Genomic DNA, 25,555 nt, shown 5'->3' with positions numbered 1-25,555 from the left:
CCGGTTTAGATTCTAGAACAATGTCCAGTGGATATGAGAGCTCTCTTTTTTATTTGGTCCAATTGAAGGCATGAACCTGGACTGCTGGTACCGAGAATAGAGACTTCCGGAAGTGACCGATCCATTATCGTGCGAGCGCAGGAGTTTGTGGGTTTACACTTGAGATCGCGTTTGAAAATTTATAAGTGCTGAGTCGTTCACCTTATCACCGGGATGTTAAGGTTGGACAGAGAAAGGGTAAAATTCGCAAACGAAAAAAGCAGTTTTTTCCACACCGTATGTCAGATCTTCATAAAAATCAATCAGCAGTACTGTAACAACATTCTACATACGCTGATTGACTTTTATGAAGATCTGACATACGGTGTGGGAAAAAACTGCTTTTTTCGTTTGCGAATTTTGCGCATTCTCTGTCCAACCTTAACATGTTTGCGAGATCGCTGGTGTAGGTGCCGTGGATGCTCGCGAACGGCTCAAGCATTTGTATGTTAATGGGTTTGTCACGCGTGTATAATTTCGATTTTGTGATCATGTGGCGTGTATTTTTGAATGATTGTGCGTAGGCGGTTGATCTGATGCTTAATTTTTAGCGTATGGTACAGATGCTAGAAGAGAGTCAGCTGTCCCATATCAGTTCCCGGTCATGTCGCCATGGAACGTGTTGTCTATTCGATAGAGCGTATTTTTTGATTGGTCTAACTGAAAGGCATGAGTCTAGACTGCTAGGATCGAGGCTAGAGACTTCTGCAAGTGACCGATTCATGATTCTCCCGAACTCTACCAAGTTTCAAAATTACGATCACTTTGATAAGTTACAAATTTAAAAAAAAAATGCATGAAAAAATACATGCATTTCCCATATAAAATTTCAGTTGCTTTGGACATTTTGAAATGGTTCAATTTTGCTCAAATTGCGCCCATTATTTTTTGAAACCTTAATTCATATTTGGACCGGCTATGGACAAAATTCAAACATCGCAAAAATAACTGCCACCCTGATGCATATACATAAAACGTATATAAAGCAACCCCGCTGTTGTCATGTACACATTCCATAAAGGCTCGACGAGTTGTAAGGAGTTTTTGAATGATCACATATCTTTTTCATAGGTATAAATGAATTGCACGCTAAGCTATCGTTTATTAGCATTAAACTTTGTTGTATGTTGTGAGCAAATTATTAAGCATCTTTCGAAAATGCTAATTTCGAACAGGGAGGTACTTTTCCAATACCTTCGGTGTCCTCGGCAAATTTGAGCATCACCAACTCGTAGGTTATCACGGTTCCTGCCATCTGTGGGTTACTAGTGTGGATTATTGCATGTATTCCCTAATGATAATGCTAATAGCGCAAAGATCAGACTACCATGTCGAGCAAATTGGTTTGAAATACTTGGGTAATTTTTTAGTTATGCTAGATGATATCTATGGCATACAACTATGTCGGCCATTGAGAATTGTCTATCTGATCAGCAGTGAAATCGGTGGATATATTTCAATAGACCGTTAATGTTAACGTAACTCAAATGCTAGAGATGGAGATCTGTTCTCTGTTCTACTAGAAACAACAATTACCGCAAGCATGGTTCTTTTGGTGATATGAAAAAATCCCATTCCGGACAACGCTACCCGGTCAGTTCGCAGCTGGTTTGTAAACCGGTCGAGCTCCAGACACCAGCCAACGTTCGGGACCTTTGTGCAGACAGTCAACGGAGCCCGGGCAGCTTCGTTAATCATGGCGGCACTATAAAAAACGATTCCCGTTTTTAGAATCAGATAGAATAGCGCGTACCAGTGGTCGATGCGCGCAAAAATGTTTGGCGCTCTTCTGCAAGAAAAAACTAGGGTTACTTTCAATTCGAATAAAAACACAAAACGAAAATCTGTACTCGGTGACGGTCAGTAGCTGAAAACAAATCAGATACAAGTTGGTTCCACAGGAGGTGATTATGAGCGGGGCAAGCGAATCGTTCACAGCGCTTACAAGATCGCACAACAGGACGTACTGGGAGCGCACCTCGATCCAGAATTTCTCGTCGGCAATCACAATTCCACTGTTGAATTGTTGTACTTGGTCGTGGATTTTTCGAAAGTAGAAAATCAACCCCTGGCTTATCAGAATGATCATCAGATCCTGACAGGTCCAGGCCATTGTGAGTGAAGTGTTTGCGTACTATAATTCAAGAGATTTGGTTTGATTCAAGAATGACAATCAGTTCCTCGAAATACCTCGAAAAACAGGAAAATTAGTATGTTATAAGGGATGTGCTTGAAAATAAATGCATAGCGTCTAGAAGCAAAGTATCGAGGCAAATCATGTACGTCCCAGTGGCAGTAATTAGCTTCGAGGTATTGACCATACAAATCGGCAGTTTTGGAGATGATGTGTTCAACTGTAAAATAAGATCCGATGTGTTAAATGACGCCAACGTTAACGAGGCTTCCCAATTTATCGCAATCGTAACATGTTCCTGGCAACGGAGAACTCACATAATCCACATCCAATTAATATCCAAGCTGTATATCGTATTTTCGACTTTAAGTATGGTTTTGATTTCCGCTCGGAATTGTCGAGGAACACACTATCAACGTATTGCCACTGGATTGCTACCGAGTGCCACTTTCTAGATAAATTAACCATCAGCATCATGATGAAAACTGTGTCCATGTAGAATATAATCCCGATAATATTTTTTGCACTGACTCCAACTCGCTCTAACCGTTCATACTCAATGTAGCACATTGTTAGCCCTACCACGATAACCACTAGCGAAAAGATGAATCTGACCGAGTTCCATTTGAAGCGTAGGTCAATGGGGTCTTTTTGAAGTACTCCACTGACCGGATATGTTCCCATGAACTGGAAGGATAAAAATACGGATCGCATAGCGTCGTTGAACGAGTCTTGGTGCATCTTTGCCAAGGATTTCTTTCAACTCTGTTTCAAGGATCATTCGATTGCTTTTATATGAGTATATTATTCTGTGGAGCGTGAAACAATGTCTGCACGGTAGATCGATAGCATCAGTGCATTAGGACAGCTGCAATGGTTCACATACGGTGGTGTTGCTGTTGGACTCTTCATCCGAGCGTTTCCGATAGGCGAGCAAAACCAGCTCATAGGTCATTATCGTTCCGGCGATCTGCGTGAACAAAGCCATTTATCAGCATATTGACAGGTATTTTCTAAAAAAATATAACAATTACCGTTAGCAGAATCTTTCTCGACACGAGAAACACTCCCATCCCGGTCAGGCTGACGCCACGCTTGGAGTACATTTCCACACGCTGCAGTTCCTCGCAGTACTCCTCGTTGGGAACATGCAGAATTAACCGACATGGTAGATGGCTTGCGTGCTGCACTTGTGTGCTATACCAGAACATAAGAAATGCTCTTAGTATCAGGAACAGGAAGGAGTAGACGAAATAGATTTTGTTAATCAAGAACGGCTGTTCATGGGCAGCATTCATGATCTGCAGACAGATGAAGTACACATCGTTGGCGTACGATACAAAAACCAGTCGACTGATCGATCTGTTCATGGTTTCGACAAGCTCACACAGGGACACGTAATGCATTCGGATTTTCTCCCAAAACTGCTCCGATGTGGGTTTCCGCTGTCGGATGTGCTTCGATATGTATCGGTTGAGTTGGTTGAACCTGGTCGATAGTCCGATGCTGACCAGAACGACGAACAGGTCAATGAAGTTCCACGCGAATGTCATTGATATGACAATGTACTGAAAAAAGTTAATTGATTAGCTTAACTTGATTTGTTTGTTTGTATCAATTATATTTTAGATCGAGTTCATGGACGTTACAACCACTAATTGTGCTATGGTTTAAGGGCTTATCACGCTTATTCTTTCTTACGACAAATGCGAGATTCATTCGAATGCAGTTCATTTGCTGTTGTAAACGAGACTACGAACCACTTTCGTACGAATCTGGCACTCGTAAGCAAGAATAAGGGTGTATATATCTTTGCTCTCTATTTCTGAATTTGTTCGATTTCACAGATAGGCCCGTAGCCAGGATTTTGTTTTGTGCAAGGGCTTTAAAAAAATGTTGCATAAATCCTTTTATTCTGATGACTTGAGATAGTCGATGGAACTGAATGCAGTTTTGAAAACAATTCCAAATCTAAGACAATAGAAACTAAAAATTCTAAAAAACATGTTTTTGGTTACAAGAAAGGCTATAGTACATCGACAAATTATTGATGTTGAATTTGATTTTTAATATTTATTTACAAGTTGCAATTTACTCTAGTTACAACAATGGATATTATAGACTAGACTTCAATGTGTTTATGCGCTAATCGAATATGACAATCCTTAATGGTGCTAGAAAATGCAAGGTTTAAAACGCTAAATCGAAATGAATAGAAATATGTTCATAAAATATTGGAACGAAGAGAATGTCGAAATTTGCACGAAATCTTCTGATTTAGCAAGCGATTTATAGATGCGCGGAAACGGTTTAATTCCTATTTTCTTGATCTGGCGTATCCAACTATTACTCGAAAAAAAATCAGTTCATAAATTCAAGAAAAAAGGTCACGATTTCGTGAACTGAACGATTTACGAAAACTGTGACCAAGTTCCTGAAATTATGAATAATAAACCTCGTATTCATGAAACAATTTGTGTTTTCTAAAAACCAGCTCGCCCGAATTTATACATGGCGTTACATTAGAATGTTTGGTTGGGTTACTGTTGTTGTTCCCTGGGCATGTTTAGTTTTTGTTGTGATTCTTGTTCATGATTTGGGAATACACAGTCGACGGTCAAACGTTGTTCATGATTTCAAGAGCTTATTCGCGAGTTCATGATTTCAAGGTCTTAGTCGCGATGTTCGTAATTTCTATTCATGTTATCGTGATATTTTAGTCATGAGTAGAGTGATTCATGTTCATGATTTCTGGATCTTTGTCACGATTTTAAATAGTTTTATCATGATATCTGTAATTTGTGTTCATAATTTCAAGATATTAGTTGCAATTTTTGTAACTTCTTTTCATGTTATCGTGATATTTTAGTCATGAATAGAGCAATTCATGTTCATGATTTCAGGATCTTGGTCACGATTTTAGATATTTTTGTCACTAGTTGTGTGATTTGTGTTTATGATTTCAGGATCTTAGTCACGATTTTCGTAATTTCTGTTCATGTTATCGTGATATTTTATTTTAGAGTTTACTTTCAAAGAGTAACTAATGTTCATGATATCAGCTGTTTTATCATGGGATTCGTAAATTCTCTTCGCCTTATCGTGATCTATTAATTTTTGGCTACTAACGGTTTTTTAATCGGAATAACGTGACAATATGAACTGGATCATTAAAATACGACTCATTCGCGATATCTGGTTCTGTGAACTATATCACGCACACTATTTGGGGCTCTCAGTGCAGTTTTCGTTTTCTGTCCGGACATCACAATTAACCTTATCAAATGAATAACGATATTCGAGGTTCTAATAGTTTTTTATATCCACTGCTTGTACCTATTACTGGTCGCTAGCAGCTGGGTATTTCATAGAAAAGTGCATGGAAATGAAAGAGTTCGCGTAAAAATTTCATTACCATGTTGTATGAAATTGTAAATGATTAGGGACATCTTCTAAATATCACAAGCACGCAAATAGATACTAGATAGATCGTAAATCATGTACTATGAATCATGAACCAGTTCACGAATACATGAATAATATTTTATGATTTAGCGAACTTTTTCACGAAAACAAATGATAAGTTGTGACTATTATACTAGGTATCAAGAACCAGTTCACGAATACATATTTAACGATTACGGATATTGGATCGTAACTAATATATTAGGAACCATGAACCAGTTCACGAATACATGAATAATATTTCATGATTTCGTGAACTATTTCGCGAGTACTGATGTTGGATCGCGTATGTTGATAGTATGTTGGGAATCATGAACCAGTTCACGAATACATGAATAATATTTTATGATTTCGTGAACTATTTCACGAAAACGAATGGTAAGTTGTGAATATTGTACTAGGTATCACGAACCAGTTCACGAATACATGAATAATATTTCATGATTTCGTGAACTATTTCACGAGTGCGGATATTGGATCGTGACTAGTATGTTAGGAATCATGAACCGGTTCACGAATAAATGAATAATATTTAATAATGTCGTGAACTATTTTACGAGCATGGATATGGGATCGTAACTAATATATTAGGAATCATGAACCAGTTCACAAAGACATGAATAATATTTGATGATTTTGTGAACCATTTCACGAGCACGGATATTGGATCGTGACTAATATATTAAGGATCATGAATTAGTTCACGAGAATTGAATGGATTTATGAATAAAATTCCGAATTTCATGAAATAATTCACGAAAAAATTGCCAGAACATTTTGATTTTGTGAACTATTGTTCCTACAACTATGAAAAAATCATGAGTCAACCTTTGGTTTTATGAATAATGTTCATAAAGTTGTGAACTAGTTTTTGGCGGAAACCGTGACTGAAGTTCGCAAAACAAAAACAAATATTTCCACTAATGAAAGCGTTATGCGGGCGTTACTAGAGGGAAATTGAACATAATTATAAAAGCCATGATTTTTGGTCATGGTCCTGTTTTCGTAACGTAAAAATGCGATTGCTCCAGAATTCATGGCACTTTATTCACGATTTTGGGAACCATTTTTTTCCGTGTAGTTGTATGGCATCAACATTTTTTGACATATTTTAATTAAATGAAACTATTTTCAAGACAGGCTTTGGCATAGCAAATCAGGGTCTCAGCCAGGAAGGATTCTTGGTAAACAATAGGATCAAAATTTATATTTCAATGCTTTAATCTACTAAAGGAAACTGCTCAAAATTTAATATATTATGGAAAATTACCCAGAAATTGGCCACAAATCGAAAGAAAATGACTTAAAACTGATTACTAATATCTTCAAATTTACGTGAAATTTGTTAACTGCATCATTGATGACACCACCAAAAGAACTATAAATAAGCTTAATAATTCTAGCATCTCTTGCTTCCGACATATGGAAGGGAACACATCGCACTTACTTCTCCTTTGCCGATTTCGGTTACACTTTCTAAGTCGAATGGTCACTTCATTAAACAAATATATTGATATTAATCTGTTCATTAATTGGTTTGTTTTTTGAATAAAAGTAATGTGTCCTAATTTTTTCTTCAATTAACTCCAAGTTTGCAAGATGCTCGTATACTTGAACAAAGCTGTAGTGTCTGTTTGATTACAGGTTCATTTTATCACAATGTGAAAAACAGTTTCAATTAAAGCCGTTGCACCTAACGCATCGAAGTCGTACGGATAACGAAGACGATAGGGTCTTTCGAAAATGAGAGGATCAGAGCGCAATTCAATTCTGGCGGCACTCGATTTGAGTTTAAAGAAATTAGATATGGCCGGGTATGAGTTTTTCCGTACCCGAACCCGACCCGTACCCGGATTTTATGAAAATACAAGACCCGACCCCATCCCGTACCCAGACATGAGAAAGAATCCAAACCCGAACCCGACCCGAACTTGACCCGAATTCAACCCACACCAGCAATAAAAAAAATTATAAACCGTACCTGACCCGAATCCCTTTTTCAATAAATAAATTTAACCTATTTGATTCGAAAGAGTAGGGGAGCCCGGGGCAGGCTGGCTGTATTTTTATTTTTTATCTCTTTGATTTAAGTAGATTTTGCACTATTGATAAATATAATCATTCACGCAATAGATTAAAAATCACCGTAAATAACACAAGTTCCACAAAATTAAGAAAATTCACTTATTACGTTCGAAAACTGTAACCCGTGAATTCTACAAAACAAAATAAAATGCAACACATGAAAACATATTTTACATAATTTGAGGTAAAAAATGAGAGACATCGCCATATGTCTAATAAAAATGAAAAGAAAAATGATCTCCGCCAACTTACGCCTTCCTCGAACTGGGCCCCGTTTCCCCTATTACAGCGAAGACCCGTTTTTATCAGCCCCCTTCGTTTATGTTAGGTTGACAAAATGGGAACAATGGCAAAACATATTCGTTTATTTCTTTTTAATAAACCGAAGCTCTAAAAATATTCTTCTTTAATCCCTAGATATAGCCTCACAATCCTGGTTGGTCGATAAAATCGGGTCAAAAAACTGATAAAAACAGGGGCTGATAAAAACGGGTTTTCAATGTACTAATTTATGCTCCCGCATAAATTTTTACATGTGAACGAAACCAGAAATACCTCAGTTCCAGATTCCTCGCAGCGACCACACCTGATCTGGAAACTGCCACTAATCACGATGTACTTAGTGAGATGCGAGGACATTTTTTCCGAAACTGTTTTACCGTAAAATCGGGGTATATATGAGCATATATGAGATTTCTTTTAGAAAATTTTCGATAAGATTAATTCTTCCAAAAATCATCTAAACGAAAATAACTTTTATTTTAAACAGCCCAACTTCTGCCCGTCATGATTATTTTGTTATTTATTATGGAGTTACATACCTTTTTATTGTTCAATAGATCAAATTATTTTTATTGCTTTATCTGAAAGTACAACTCCTTGAGAATATTCTCCCAAATTTTCATAAAGATCCGAGAGTTAGATCGAAAGTTACAGCACCTCGAAGTGCGCTTCGTCTACCAATTTTTGCATGTATTTCAAAAACATTCTGTAATTTTTTCATGCAAAAATATCCACAAGCGACTCGGTGATGAAGATTTTGGTAGAACGTCTCTGGAAAAAACACGATTTGCGGTGTTACCTGCTATTCAACAACTACTAAATCGATTTATTTCAAATTTTGTATACACATTCTATGTGAAATATACCGAACCCCTACGTTGAGTTTTAGAGATAATTTTCCGATAAGGGGGTTTTTTACTATAAAATGGCGGAATTTTTCGTGAATGATAGCAATTATTATCTCAAATTATCTCAAAAACTCAACGTAGGGGTTAGGTATATTGACATAGAATGTGTATGCATGTGCTTGTGGATATTTTTACATGAAAAAAATACAGAATGTTTTTGAAATGATACATTGTAACACACAAAAGTTTTGATCAATTTGCTTCACCAGAAAAAATTCGCGAAAAAGTTTTTTTTCTCACTGAAAACCTTAACCCCTCCCCCACTTAATTGATTTTACAATTGAAAAGGTATAAGTTATCTGCATATTTTTGATTAATTGAAATAATCTCGTGTACATGAATACATGTAAACATTCCTCTTTAATTAAACTAATCAATAAATTTTGTAGTTACGCCAAACATTTTTGTCAAAAAAGGCATAAAAAATCCACTATTTTTTATATTTGGTGGTTAATTTAGAATATTTTCCTTAAACAGATCGATAGAAGTCATACAATACATATCATTCCCATGCACTTATTTTTCTTTTTGAATGTAGAAAAGATGAAGAAAATTTACAACATTAATACTTCAAAAATGCTTGAGAAATCCTGTTTCCCTGTTTTAGAGCACAGCAAAATTTTTCACAATGAAATTTTCTAGATGGCAAACTTTCAGTTCTCAATCTATGGATACACGCTTACCCATAAAAAGAATATATCTCGATACACGCTTACCCATAAAAAGAATATATGTAAAAATTGGAGAATTGTGTTTGTTTTAATATTTTTCTACGTGGAAAAGTTATCACTTTTTGATATTGGCGGAAAAAGGTCATCCTTACAATCAAAAACATTTATACGGGTAAGTGCAAAATATTTCGAAAAAACCCGACACGACCTCTACCCTGTGAGCTTGAGCTTGTGCGACCACCCCTGGCTGCTACTCCGTTATCGATCTGGACTAGCTGAAGTTGCACAGGGAATCAGTAGATAATTATGCTTGGGAGTAGCGAAACATCTTTCAATGTGCAACTCCTGGTAATCCTAAAGTGTTTATTGATTAATACCGGCGCCGGCCAGGCCCTAACGTAGATCGCGGAAGGAAAGGGAAGGAATTGTTAGTCCGATGCTTGCTTTTGCTAGAGGCCATATATACTACTGCGCACTCTACAAGTATCACGGGAGGAGGATATTTGTTAGTAAGTGTAGAATTTGGATTCTACTTCTTCTTTACCGGCGCCAGAGAAGTGACTCCACTATTTGGACGAGATATCGATCATCAACTCATGGACCGGGAACCAACGGCTTTACTTCCCTTCCGAAGGAAGACGTGACCACAGATTCTTTTTTTTCAAATCTCAACGACCTCGGCTGGAATCAAACCCAGGCCAACTGGAATGAGTGGCGGTCACGCTTACCACTCAACCACCGGTCCCACACGACCTCTACCCTGTGTTAACATAACCCGATTCCTACGGGTACGGGTTAGGGTCGGATATAGGGTAAAAATACCCGTACCCGCCCATCTCTAATAGAAATGATAGAAGTGCTCTTGAGTCGATTTCAATTGCTTGACTCGTTTTTCTCTCTTTTCTCCGTTATTTTTGATCATTTCTCTCATTTTATTCCATTGCGAACAATAATAAAACGAAAGACATGAAAACATGAAATCGAAACAATAATCCAAAGTTATTGACTAATAGACTCAACTAGTTGCGACATTTTAGTCGCTTTCCAAGATTGTCTACTGATGTCTGTTCGTTAATTTGTCACATTGTTTTCAAACATAGTCATTAATTGGAAATTACAGAAAGCGAATAAAATGCTACTGCTGGTAGCAACATTAATTTCCTTGTGATTGGGTGACTAATATGTTATTTTAGTATCAATTGACATCCAATGGAACCGTGTATAAGACCTTCCGGAACGATGGGTTATCCACTAGCTATCGACAGTGAATGATGCGATATAAGAAATGTGAATGAAAAATCTGATGAAAGCCAAGAAACATAGTTACTGGCGCCGGTTCTAAATTAGTTATGGAATTTGTGTTGTGGTTTCGTCTCTTCAGAATCCAACGCCTATTTAGCAGGGTATGTTGTATTTCTCCTTAGTAGAGAAAAATTTAGGTAAAAACTATTTTCACCCATAAGAAACATCGATGAGCACTCTTTGGGGCATGAACCGGCGTATGCGAAACCGAAATAGTACTAACGAGAGCGCGGAATATTCAACCAGTTGGATATTTGATTTTGCCAAGAAGGTCTGTCCGAATTCCGCCCCGGCACAGAAGATCTACTGCGCCGCGTCCCCTTTCGATACCGCGAACGAAACACCTTTTTCGATTGTGGAGTTCTCACTTGCTCTCTTATAATGTGACAATAAAAGTCCGAGGCCAGACTTGACGCTTGTTGAATTTCAAAAGTTAGGAAACTCAGCTTCCGATCACAACACGTATCGGTCAATTGCAATGCTCTCATGTATCCGGAAGTTGTTCGAGAAAGTGATCTTGTTGCGCCTCTGCGATTGAGTCGAAGCAGATGGCTTACTGTCAGATAAACAATTTATCTACGGCAAAGGCAAAGAGACGAACGATTGTATTGCTCTCCACGGAAATTCATATGGCCTATGCCAGCTGCTAGCAAAGAGCAGATGACATCAGTTTTCTTGGATATTAAGAGGGCTTTTAATTCAGTTTTTTTTCAATATTTATTCTGACATGCTGCACCAGCATGGTCCTTAATCGATTTTAAATAACTTTTCGCTAAACTAGTTGTTGCAAAACCATGTTGAATATTTCATATGGTGATTTATCGACATCACGATTTAGGTATAAAGTTTTCCCCAGGGCTTATGTCGAGGTCCCGAACGCTACAACTTTTACGGGAATGACATTGACGAATATCTTGCCAATTCCTGCACACAGACGACGATGTAATCTCTATTACAGGCCCAAACGCTGTACATCTTCAAGAACCATTACAAGATACCTTGGACAATTCGTTTGCTTAGGTATCGAATTCTCCACGAAGAAAACTGAACTAGTCGTATTTCCAAGGAGGCGTGAACCAGCCTAACTTCAGCTTCAACTCATTCAAATATCTCGGAGTATTGTTCGACTCTAAAGGTACCTGGGGATGTCACATTACGTTAGCTGAAACAGAAGTGCCAACGAAGGATCAATTTTCTCCGTACAATAACCGGAACGTGGTGGGGTGCCCACCCAGGAGACCTAATCAGGTTGTACCAACGAACGATATTGTCGGTGATGAAGTACGGGAGTTTCTGTTTCCGCTCCGCTGCAAACATACAATTCATCAAACTAGAGCGAAGAGAAGTGCTGGCGGGCTTGGGACCTTTCATATCGATTGCTCAACCGATGTGATATCTTGAACCCGTTAGTAATTGCAAATCTTGAGAAGCTTGTCGAGCACAATTGCAAGGCACAAAACATCAATTCTTCTTCGTATTATCACAACTGTATCAACCTCTTTCATGCCTCTGATTCAACTGTTCTTCGACACAACCATGAAGGATGAGATTCGTGGAATCCCGGATCACACACGTCCGCAAGTGATCCCAAATACTTTTCATAGTAAATTTTGAGAAGTCGACTGCAGCAATATGTTTTACACTGACGATGTGTCGGGAATTCATTCTTGTGATGTATTGGCTCATGCCCAATCACTACACGTTTGAGGTACATATCTGACGAACGAATTGGGCTTGCGAATAGTGGTATCTGCGCATGTGGCGACTGTTATCACGATATCGAACATATTGTCTGGGCATGCGTCGAGTATTGTTCCACCAGATCTCAACTGTGGCCTGTGAAAGTTCAATCAACGTTCCGGTTCGGGATGTGCTGGCAAACCGCGATCTCCTCTATTTGTCCCTTGTATACACCTTCGTAGAAATTATCAATACACAGATTTAGTTGCCCCTTTTATTATTCTTATCATTCTCAGAAGTTATTTCTTCCGCTTGTCTACACATCATCAATGGTTTGGCGCGACTTCAAGGTGACACGAAACATCTCTGTCGAATGAGTTAACAACAGTGGCGTAGTAAGAAAATTTTTCGGGGGGGATATGAATTTTTTTTGTATATGAAAAAATGTTCAAAAACATTCTGAGCAGGAAAAAAATGTTCAAAACCAACAACTCAGGGAACGGGTTTAGATAGTCAAGGTAGGAAAGCTAGCTGTTGGTTTAGAATTAATACTCTTCCCCTACGAGGACAATCTGGCCGGTAAACTTCATACTGTCTAATTTACTGAGCCCTTCAGTTCCCTTGTGCAATTCAGTACCACTTCCTCGTTGAGCTTCCGAGTGGTTCGCGAACTACTCGGTATAGTCCCCGACGATAGATCTAGCCTACTCCGACGAAAAGTTCCCCGGCGAAAGAAGTTCGAAAGCTAGCCAACCAGCCAGGTGCTGCGGTCAGTTCGGCGATTCCGGTAGAGTAGGGCATCCGGTTTGCTGGAGCCCCGGCGCGGCTGGTGGTGTATCGTCGCGATCTTCGCGGTCTCGTTCCCGGCGGTGAATCTGACTGTACGCTGACGGAAAGGTCCCAGACGAAAGAAGTTCTCCCGATACCGATTCTTATTTGGTTTCAGTACTACAACTTCTTGAGCCCTTTGGCTCCGTGACCGGTGCCATTTATCACCGCAACTCCTTTAAGCCCTTTAGTTCTCTTCTTGGGACATTTAGCACTACTTCCTTGATGATCCATTCAGCTCCTCGACTTGTTCGCGAACAACTCGGTCTATTCCCCGACGATGGACCTTACCTACTCCGACAGAGAATTCCCCGGCGAGAGAAGTTCTCCCGAGATCGAGCTACTCAGCTAGGTGCCGAGGTCAGTTCGGCGATTCTGATGAAGCAGGGTATCCGATGCACTGGTGCGCCGATGACCTGCGACTAGTGGTGTCTCGTCGCTGTCTACTCAGTCTAGTCCCCAGCGGTGAATCTAGCTTACGCTAACGGAGAGTTCCCTGGCGAAAAAAGTTCTCCCAATATCGATTCTTCTTTGGTTTTCGCTATTTTTCTACCGGAACAACCGGTGGGGTGCCGTGGGCGGTCTGACGAATCCGCATGGAGCGTGACGTCCGGTTCGCTGGCGTTTCGACGACTCATACTCGCTGCTCTGTTGCAGTCTACTCGACTAGTCCTCGGCGGTGAATCTAGCTTATTCCTGCGGAGAGTTCCCTGGCGGTGATTGCTCTCCCGAAACCGTTGTTCTATGTCCATTCCGTTGTAAGATTGCGGACCCCCATAGATAAACATCAATTTTGTATGCTATCAATATGTTATTTTCAATTTGTTAGGAAACATGACTTGAAATTTCAATATGCACTCGGAAAATATATTTTTCTTCGCGAACTCCCAGCAATGACTTCGCGGCCCCCTAGGGGCCACTGAGAATCACTGATCTACATCATATATCTGTTTACTGCGTTCCACGTCTTTACGTCGCTTGTCATTCTATAGGCTACATTATTCGGGTTGATGTCCGGTCCTCCCGTTTTAAGTAGCTCCCTGCACGTCACTTCAAACCTAGGACATTCAAAGACTCTCCTCGGACATTCAAAGACGTCAAACCTCGGACATTCAAAGACGCTCCGGTGTCTCCTCGACGATCTCACACTCCAAGCACAGTGTTGACGTTGCGTACCCACACTGATGAAGATACTCCTTAAGCAGCCGTGGCTCGGTAGGAGCTGTTTCAGATGGAAGGTCATCTCTCCGTGCTTTCGCCGAAAGATTTGGATGAGCCGGTAGGTCCACTTTCCTTTCTCCGTATTGTCCCATTCCTGCTGCCACGTCACCATTGAATCGATTCTCATCATCTTCCTCACGTTTCTGGCGTTTCATTGTTTGTAGCACTTGATATCCTCCGTCAGGATAATGCAGATGGGGATCATCTCGGCGACAAGGCATACTGCCTCCGGTACGCAATCGCAACTCGTATGACCAGCAGTCGAAGCGTCGTGTTCAGCTTTTCGCGGTTTCATTGTCTCCATCACCGACACCTCCATTTCTTCAAGTGCCTCACCGGTAGTGACACATCGTCCACGAAACCAACGATTTTCACTTTCCTGGGAAGCCGCAGTGTTAAGACCCCATCGTACATCCCATTCCAAAGTGTTGGACAGAGAATGGAGCCCTGAGGAACGCCCACTGTGACTCGCATTGCCTGTTGCCCGTTTGTTCGTCTGGTACAGCTGTGCTCTACTCTGGAAGTAGCTCTTCAGGATCTGGCTCATTCTTTTATGCCACGCTACGGCATTGGTCTATTCGAGGCTGGATGGCTCGGTGACTTCCCACACTTTGGCAGCAGCGTCAGTTTCTGCACCTTCCTCATTTCGGGGAGTACCATCATCTAAAGACTTCAGCAGTAGCATCCTGAACATGTCCGAATATGCCAGGATCGCAGCTTTCAGCTCCACGGTTGGTATTCCATCCGGACCGGGGGTTTTCTTTGATTTTAGTCACATCGATGCTTCTTTGAGCTCGTCGTTAGTCATTTACCACTCGGCTGTGTTACCTCCTTATTCTTCACCGCACGGTGTCGATGACCAGGTAGTTGAATCGTGATTCGGGACGAGACCCTCAACGATTATCTTTAGCTTACCCGGGTATATTTCAGCTGGTGTCGACGGACTCTCGTCTTCGTCATGATGACTCAGTACGCGTCCCCACGGGATTGACGTTTATTTCTCGATCTACTTGTTATAGTCCTCGGCGGTTGAGCTAGCCTCCACAACGTGCCGTCAGGTAGGTGTCGAGTCTGCAGCCGATTTTCACTACAAGGAAATATTTTCACAAGATAACTTTTGCAAATGAAACTTTGAGAATTTTATTTAAAATTTTAGGCATATTTTTGTTTAACATATTGAATTTTTTCAAAATTCTCCAAAATATTTCGGGGGGGGGGGGTTCGTCCCCAACCCCCCCCCCCCCCCGCTACTACGCCACTGGTTAACAAACACAGGATCGACAGCGCAAACAACCCGCGAGCAACTCGGTGTGATGCAGATCTGCATCAGAGCCGTAATACGAAATCACTTGGAGGAACACCTGCCGTTTCGAGAAGGATCGTCCAGCGTCTTACTACATGATGTCTCCTGATGAAGACCGTTCGAGTCTTTAATAGATGTTGTTAATCTCCCGTTCCCCTGAAACTATAAGTTCATAGTTTCTTCTCCCTGTCATTATTGTCCACTCTCTTTCCCCTGTCTCCGATTCCCATATAATGGATTTCACCCCCTCCTGAATATCTACCCGAAGCATATTTGTCCGTCCTGCTTTTTCCTAGTTCTAAAAAAACAGTACAACTAGCAACCGTGTATGATTACTAGCATCGCGAAAGATCCCATAAGGTTTGAATGGGCTTTCCTCTTTACTTCCCCTAACAATATCTTCATGCTCGTTTGGCTGCAGTCCCTTTAGATGAATTTTTGGACACTTCACTAGTCTGTGTATAAAGTGTCTGTAACGTTATTTAAAGTGTCTGTAGTAAAAACGTCATTAACAGTTTTGGGGGTCAAATTTGGTTTCAAATGATTTTGAGTAAGAAACTAATATAAAATTGAAACTAATTTAAAATATCTAACAAATGAACATTTTCGGGAGGGGTCCTGACCTCCGAGACCCGCCCACTGGATCCGCCACTGCCTTTAAGCTAACGAAAATAAGTCTTGTCAAATAAACTGAACAGAAAATAGGATTTTGTTTTTATATTTAACCCTTACAACAGCGTGATTGACACGTACATGCACAACATTTTGTTGTGAGGATAATGAAAACAGTTTAAAAGTGCAAGTTGTTTTAAATACTTTCAAAGTTCACATACCACTTACCTCATTGTAAATAGCGACGGGTATGTTATACGGCACAGTATGGAAGGCTGTGCTGAATGTTTTCAAACAAAAATGCTTGACCGGATTTGTGATAGTCCAATTGCAAACTGTTACTTCTCTGCGAATGTTGCTTATGTTGTTGCCTACGGAAAGAGCATGCTCTACTGTGGAAATACAAAAAAGCTCTCTTCAGTAACTTTTCAGTGTGTTTCTTACACAGTGAAAAATATTACCAAAGGCTAACGATAATACTATGATCGCTACGAATCTAATCCTGTGTCGCAGCAATATTTTTTCGAAAGGCTCCCGCAGAAAGATCTGCTCTGTTCTGGACCAACCATCAACCAGCACTTTCCATCGCTTGGCGAGTTGCCAAAACAGTGCGGTACTGGTAGCGGTTATGCCGAAGAAAAATGGTTCCGCCACGTTGATCACGTTTATGCCGCCGTTTCCCAGGCGTTTAATACTCAGTACTGATACGGAAAAACCGCCAAAAATGGCCGTCGCACTGATCAAGCATACTAGGGTGGTAGATTCGAAGGAAAGCTTTTCTGGAACTCGCTCCATTACACTGTTCAGCGGAAACACACCGAAGAGTTGGGCGAATCGTAACACTGGGAACAAAAGTATGATATCATGCGGTAAGATAAGATCACTTTAGCTTACGAACCTGGTGCGATTGCAGTGTGGAAAAAATCATCTTCTAGTGGTCCATTCTCATAAGCAGGAAGCACTGTTTTCGGAACAGCTTGCACAACTAATAAAGAACTTTTCTTCCACAAAACGTACGGATTGCGCCAAAATGGGTTATGCATTGCTTTTAATAAGGAAAGAGTTATTAAAAGAAATGTAATGTGAATTTAAAGTGAATGCAATGTGAATGTGACACGATTGTGATGTGAATGTGATTTGATATGAAGTGGTGAGTATTCGAAATTGACTTGTTGTATAACTAACCATCATACCACAGACTAATTTTCACTTTCAGCAAATAGTTTCATTTGTATGCAAAGTTCTAATTGGTTCCTGCTGATTATAGTTCGAGGACCTGGTGTCCATGTTTGAAAACAATAATTATCAGTGCTTGCTTGTGTCAACTTCCCTATGAACGATACCCGGTTTTCATGCTCTGGATATTTATTTAATATATGCTGATTTTATTCATAGCGAGCGTGGCATTCAAACCAAACACAAGCTACGTGGAAGCAGACCGTCATTTTGAAATTTTCACCAATGCCGCTTTTCCTGCGGGCTAGTCAGATAGCAGCAATCAGTGGATATATTGAATTTCTCAACAACTTTCCACATGGCTGTAAGGTGTGCTGTATTACTGAACACAGAATATGCACTGTTGCATCGTCGGTATGAAAATCGAGCAAACGGCAGTTATTGTGTTTTCAACAGGACGGCGACAATACACGAGGTATGGTAAATTCATATCTGCGACTGACTCTGATTAGGAATTAGCTAGTCGTGTGAGATGTTGGTTGCTAATTATAAAATCACGTTCCAGGAGGGTGGCTTTTACACGAAACATTGATCGGGTGTTTGATGGTATGACCTGGAGTCGAGTAACATATTCCGTGTTTTTAGTAAACATAGCTAAACATATTAGAGGTCTGGAAAATTCTCACATTAATTGTGGCTTGTTTATTATGCCCTGACATCTCTATTGAAATTTATTCAACGGATTGTTATATACGAGATGTTCTTTTGCGGCAATAATTTCCATATAATTCTGAACATATCGGTAGTGAAGTTTGATTAAGGTTTGTAAACAATTAATATATTGCTTTGCAAACTTTCTTCTGCTGTTTTAAACTCGTCGTCAATAAAAGTCCATCCATACTCAATAATTCTTTTCTTTTTTTGTTCGTTTTAGAGATTTTACCTTTTGGGGTTAGACAAATTCCTAATCTTATGTACAGTTGGGAATCGAAGCCGTGTGAGCTGCGTACAAGACTATCGACTTACCAACTACACCACATTGCTTCACGGAAAAAACGCTGTAGAAAATAACCCGCTGGGTAGTTTCTCTTGAAAATTGGACAGAAGCAATTTCGAGTGTATTGTTTACACTGTATGTTTGTCGCTGTCAGTTTTTCGAAAATGGGAAAAAATGGCGTCACCCGAAAAGCAATGTAGTGAATTTATTTTGCGCAAGCACCTGGAAAATCCTCAACTCTATCATCGGGACATCGAAAAACAACTGTAATCATGCAGTCAACGGTGAGTCGTGTGATTAAACGTTACTAGTACTACCAAACTCTGAGCATCGAACGGAAGAAGAAATGCGGTCTGAATGAATATTCTATTAGTGATCAGGATCACAAGCCAGGGATGTTGTCATAAGGTTGAATCCGTTCAAGTCTTTTGTTAAGAGAGCCAAGCTCCGGGAGGGATCGCATACGTCCAAAGTGCAGAAGCCTCGCAATCGGGACGAACGGCAAAATACAGTGGGAAACTGTACACCCAGATGCTGACGAAGCCTCATGTCTCATCATGGATGATGAGACTTACGTCAAGGCGAACTTACGGCAGCTTCCGGAGCTACTGTTTTTCGCCGCTCAGAACAAGTTTGATGTTCCGGAGGAAGTAAGGAAGCATGAACTTTCAAAGTTTGCCAATAAATACATGATTTGGCAAGTGATCTGCTCATGTGGCAAACGAAGTACGCCGTTCGTGATTACCGGGGACAGTAAACGGGGAGAGCTATCTCAAGGAGTGTCTACAAAAGTGTGTACGGTGACCACCTTCAACAATTTCGCCAACTTGGCGTGTAAGTAGTACGGATTTTTGCGATGATCAAGCGAAATTTTACTCCACTTTACTGCCCATGATCGCATATTTGTCCCATTTTCTATGGGATTTCCTATCTTTATGGGACTGATTTGCGGTCATGGGTAGTATTGCAGTTTTTTTAATGCATGATGAAAAAAAATACGTCAAGGTTGTCCAAGTTTTGATTTTAACACCCTTTATTGTGCTGCTCACTAAGAAAGGTAGCTTTGGACTAATTATTACAGTCTCGTACAACGAGATTCTTAACATCAGTTTTTTTGCAATAGTTTTATTTTAGCATTAAGTTTTGTTTAATCGTTTGGTACAAATCATATTCGGCAGTTCATGCCATTAAAAACAAATTTTGTCATTTTAATTGGTGTTTTAAATATTGACGATAATATCTTAAAACACGACAGAACCGAGATGGTGCATAAATCAACACTTTAATGTCATAACCATGCAGGAAATGTTACAGACATTATGCGTGTACAAAGATTTTTGATGAATGAATTAAATATCAGTTGTTATAAGTGATTTCCTTGAGTCTAACCTGCACGTATTTCAAGATTGAGCATACTGTACCAAATTTTTATTTTTGTTTTCAAAGACGGCCGCTATTCGAGGCTTTCTCAGTTGAACAGAACGCTCATTTTCAGTCTGCATCGTTCAGATATGTCTAAAATTTGATTTTTTCTACATTCTCTAGATTCCTATTGTCATAGGAAAACAAAAGCTGCTGCTTTTGCTTCTCGTTTGCGAAGAATCAATTTTATCGTTCGTTGAATGGATATGTTAATTTGAGGACCAGCTTTCAACTAAGTGACTAGATTTTAATTCTTGTAAAACTTCGTCGAGTACCTCTTCTGATCAAAAATTTTTTTTTCTGCAACGTCTTTACAGTGATAATTGGAACATGCACGAAAAAAACTGTTGATAAATTCGTGAACTGCTTCATTTACAAAGGTCGTGCCAGAGCTTGGAAAACGAATCAGCTGAAAAAGAACGAATACTCTTCATTCGTTCTTCGATTCACGAACATACCACCTATTGAACCATTCACCACTGAGCTGTGGAGTTGACGGCTTTGGTTCACCACCACCGAGGCTGGTGAACCATTACTGTGCTATAGTGTAGGTTTATGATAATAGCGTAATAGTACCCGTTGTTCATTCTCTCTCCCATTCGAAGAGATATCAACCGCTGTGCATCATTCGTTCTCCATAGCAAGCATAGGCACCCAGATTCTCTTTGCTTGCTGGGTGCGAATGTAGGTACGAAAAATGATGCCTCCCAGCTGCCAGGAGAACAGCGCTCATAACGAGAATGTGTTTGTTGTCTTTTATTATTTTTATTCGAGGTAGGAACATCTTCTGTGCGCTTTTGATATGCCCTATTGTTTAGTTTTGTCTTCAACCTATTGAATCTGTCGAATTGTGAAAACACAAAAAGGGATAAGGGGAACATGGGGAGACTTGACCAAGCACGAAATTCAACAGTTATTAATAACGTGTTCCATTTGGTTCTTAATTTTTTTATATTTGTTTCGATCCCATCAGCTAATTTTTAAAGTTTGGAGCTAAAAATCCTAACAATGTTTTAGATTTAATTTTAATTTCACATGACGTTGAATTTCGTAAATCATGTTTGATTTAAATGTCGATGAATGCAATTTGTTAAATTGTGCCAAGTTTTTATTAACCAGTTAACAAATTTTGAATGATAGGATAGTAATGTTGATGGAATAGGAAATAAAATATTGTGTGATTTTTTACATTTAACAAAATTTGAAAACATCTTTGGTTGCCTGATTGCAAAAAAAAATCTCGGGTAACTTAGAATAAAGGCATTAAAGTCAATTGTCAAGATTCATTTGGAGGATATTCCGAATAAAACTTTATCTAATTTCTTCCCAAAGATTGAAAGGCATGTGTATTCTTGTTCAATTTTAGACGAAGTTCGAAGTATTTTTCTGATTATTAAATATTCCACAATATGTCGTACATTTTAAACACTCCTTACTAGGTATTATCCAATTTAATCAGGAATCATAAATCTTGCTCATCAACAAATTTGATGTTAATATTATATTTGTTAACATTTAGCCTGTCTGTACAACATTTAGGAAAAAGAATGTCCTTATTAAATGCTATAACCAGTTATAACCAAGCTTATAACCACTTCGTTTTGGATCACGATTATAAAATTCCAAATATTTGTAAGCTACAATGTTAGAAAAAACTGAACCTATATGTATTGGTCTGAATCATCTGGGGAACCTACATCCACAAAACTGACGAAATACATATCGATGTTTGAATATCCACGATTTCCCTAAATTTATTAAGCATCGTGAACGCAACTTCAAATTTTCCCCCTCAAACCTCAGCAGAATCAAATTAGCTGTACCTGTTGCCTAATGTCCGCTCCATTAGTTCTTAACTGACGTAGCGAAATACGCTGAAAACCACTAATTTGGCCAGATGAATTTTATGATTCAACAGCTTGTATGTTCGTGAACCAATTCCACCAAATAACCAATCAAGCAACAAGGGACCACTATTCAAGAGAGAAGAGAATACTGATATTCTCTCTCTCTCTCTCTCTCTCTCTCTCGATGATACTCACAACTGTTCATCATTATAATGATACGTGCTTATGCAAGCATGTGTGGATATATTCGTTCCTGTTTCTATTTCTTCGTGTTGTTGCTTCGGTATCCATAGGAACCATCCATAAATGACGTAGCATTTTTTGAGCGATTTGTAACACCCCCTCCCCCATCGTAGCATTTCGTCACAAACATCTAAATACCCCCTGGTAATTACGTAGCTTGACGGTAACTCTACCCCACCCTTGTCCCCGCCAAATTTAAAAAAAGAATAAAAAGTCATGATAGTTATTCTCCTTTAAAAAAGCTACGTAGGACCCCCTACCCCCTGTCGTCACACATCATAACAAAATACAAAACTCCCCGCTCCCCCATATAATGCTACGTCATTTATGGATGGTCCCATAGCGGGAATTCATTCGGTTGGGGTGAAGGCAAGCGTTTTACTGAACTGTATTGTGGCTCGTTCGGATTGAATTTGAATGAATGGTGAAAGCTCTGTCGTGACCAAAACCAAATGTCATGAATAATAAACCTCGCATTCATGAAGCTATTTGTGTTTCCAAAAAAGCTTGTTCTCGCCAGAAATATGTATGCATTCGAGTGTTTGGTTCAGTTGTTGTGGTAGTTTTCTGGACATTGTGGTGACCGGAGGATGGATATCAAACCATCTTCTGGAATATTTTCGCGTTCCCCCGGAAATTCACAAATATTTTCGGATATTTGAACACTTACGCGACACATCCGTTCGTGTTGAAATTAGCCATATAACTGTCTTGTGTATTTTTATGGTTACTCTAAGCATATAGACTGGTGTTCAAGATTTGCACAAGGTGGGATTATACTGTGACGTCATCATCTACTTTCAATAAGCTTTTTAAGCACAAATCATTTGGATCATTTCAAATTCTTCATCCTTTCTCTACAGACATGTTTAGTTTTTGTTATAATTTTTATTCATATTTTCCGTAATCTCATTTTCGTAGCTCGGAAAACCATCGCTGTAACTCCAAATCAAATGTATGTGGAATTTGTAATTATAACATAGAATCGTCAAAGAGAACACTCGTAAGAAGGAAGACAAAATAAAAAGAACAATAAAAGTGATAATCCATCCGGTAAGATCTACCCAGCAGAGCAAATCCATATATGAAAATCAAATATATAAACTAAATACGCCCCGATTTCTCAACTTCTGTAAGAAATCGACGCGGTTTAGAAGAGCTATTTTTGTTTTCTTTTATCTATATTTTTGTTACGTTTCTAACTATTAGTAATTAGTACTAGTAACTTTGATTCATATAACTTTCAATCATTACATTGTTTACAGTTTTCGCCTTTTGTTAGCTCTGAGCGTTTTTAAGTAGATGATAGAACTATTTAAAAATGAAAACGCTCATAAAGACGTGTGGAGATGTGTGGAGATGAGCAAAAACTGAAATGACAATGGATATGCTCAATTCTCGACAAACATATGATTACGGTGTAAAATCCAACTGTCAAAATTCACTTTGTTCGCAAATTCTGGACAAACCGTTACTCGCCAATCACAGACTGGTAGTAAACAAAAGAGAAAAGTTTTCTCTCTCACTGCTGTGAACTGTGTTCGGCCTATAACGGTTTGTCCGGAATTTCATTTTAAAAAGAGTTTTGACACTCGGCTTTTACGCCGTAATCATATGTTTGTCGATAATTTCGCGATTCCATCTACGATTTGTGCACGTGTTAATGCTATATTATTCTATGATTACTAATCGATTAGTTTTGATTTTTTCATTTGGTTTGTTTGTTTTCGTTATATTGCCGCTCTACGCATAATTGTCCCATGTATATAGGTAATCCCATAACACATGGGACAGTTATGCGTATAGCGTCAGTATAATTCGTTAACGCTACATGCATATGGATGAAATCATAGGCACATCCATATTATATTTGAACACGGTGACCAGACGTACTGGTATCCCAGTCAGTATCAAACTGGCTGGTTTCTAACAGGCTGCCCAAGGTGTTCTGGTAGTTCATATAAAACACTTGATTCGTCCCGATTTTTCTATAAGCCCAATTTCTTGTAATGTGCTTTCGCTTTATTCACTCTGTTCCCAACCTATCTATTCCTGTCTCTCCAGATTATCTTTCCATCTCTTCCCTTGTCAAAACTTCCGAATCAGTGCGGTGTGAAGTCTTATTAAGAAACATCGACTTACCCTTGGCTGATCTTTTTCTGGGTCAAAGTTAAAGTAATACAAATTTCGAAGGCGGTAGCCAGCCGTAACCTAAATTATTAATGTTAGACTAAACGACGTTTGAGATGTTTTGTTTGTCCTGAAGCAATCAAACGCGGTTGGCTAGAGTACTGCGTATAAGTGTCTTCACGAGAAGTGGAAATTAACAGCGTCGAATCACCGAGTCGAGTCGGACCGTCGAGGACATGTTACCGCACGGTGTTGATCGTGTCATGGACTCCTCGCTTCAGCCAGTTACTGCAAACAAACCCGTTTAGTATCGTTCGTAGATCGTCGCTGATGTGATATCTTATGGCAGGCGCCATTTAGTAGGAAACGGTATATTTAGGAAACCAACTAGTCGAAAAACGTTAAATTATGCGAGATTCAGGCGTAACCTTAGACTCCAAGCTCACATTGCAATACAGTAATGAGTATGCTGGGCTTCATTAAACGCTTGAGCTATAATTTTGAAGACCTTTACATAATTAAATCCATATACAATACTTAGTATGGAGTTCATACACAATCCTGCATGAAGAGCGCATTGAATCAGTCCAAAAACAATTTCTCTTTTAAGCACTTCGTAAACTCAATTGGACCGCATTCCCTCTTCCATCATTTGAGGCACACTGCATGCTCATTACAATACCATCCTATTTTCACTAATCAGTTTCGATGGCTAATACGTCGTACAGTATTAAGGATACCGTCGTTATACAATGGAACAGTAGGAGTCTCATCCCAAAATTAGACACATTCAAACAACTTCTGTACCACACACATTGTGACATTTTCGCAATTTCTCAAACATGGCTTCGGCCCGAGCGTACTTTGAGTTTTCGTGATTTTAATATCATTAGACTAGACAGAGATGATCATCATGGAGGAGTATTTTTGGGAATACGAAAATGTTTCTCCTTTTATAGAGCAACTCCCCTGACTTCACAGGTACTGAAGTGGTGGCCTGTCAAATACAGGTTGCGCCAGCTGGATGTATCCTTTTTCAACATTGAACAACTCCCCATTTTCAACCGATTTTCAAAAGTAAACAATTTTTTAGGATATCTTATGCCATTTATTATAAACTAGGTTTAGAATACAACGCGTTGCAACGTCGATTAAATGACCACCTCCATTTGATACACAAAATGCAGCTCTTTTGCGGGCATTTTTCATG

General features: G+C 39.3%; 1 protein-coding gene across 1 annotated transcript; it reads right to left on the bottom strand.

Moving 5' to 3' along the window:
* Positions 1-1,180: 1,180 nt before the first annotated feature.
* Positions 1,181-18,266, bottom strand: LOC131680771 (uncharacterized). The gene is made up of 11 exons (XM_058961482.1): positions 17,724-18,266; positions 17,429-17,575; positions 16,992-17,372; positions 16,759-16,922; positions 3,208-3,741; positions 3,040-3,143; positions 2,491-2,783; positions 2,230-2,393; positions 1,890-2,173; positions 1,576-1,828; positions 1,181-1,294 (listed from the first exon to the last, which is right to left on the bottom strand). The coding sequence occupies exons 2-11, from the start codon at positions 17,571-17,573 to the stop codon at positions 1,181-1,183; spliced, it is 2,436 nt and encodes an 811-aa protein (XP_058817465.1). The 5' UTR covers positions 17,574-17,575; positions 17,724-18,266.
* Positions 18,267-25,555: the final 7,289 nt, after the last annotated feature.

The sequence above is a fragment of the Topomyia yanbarensis genome, chromosome 2 (genome assembly GCF_030247195.1).
Source record: "Topomyia yanbarensis strain Yona2022 chromosome 2, ASM3024719v1, whole genome shotgun sequence".
Classification (NCBI taxonomy): domain Eukaryota; kingdom Metazoa; phylum Arthropoda; class Insecta; order Diptera; family Culicidae; genus Topomyia; species Topomyia yanbarensis.
This window is presented reverse-complemented; position numbering and strand designations above follow the sequence as displayed.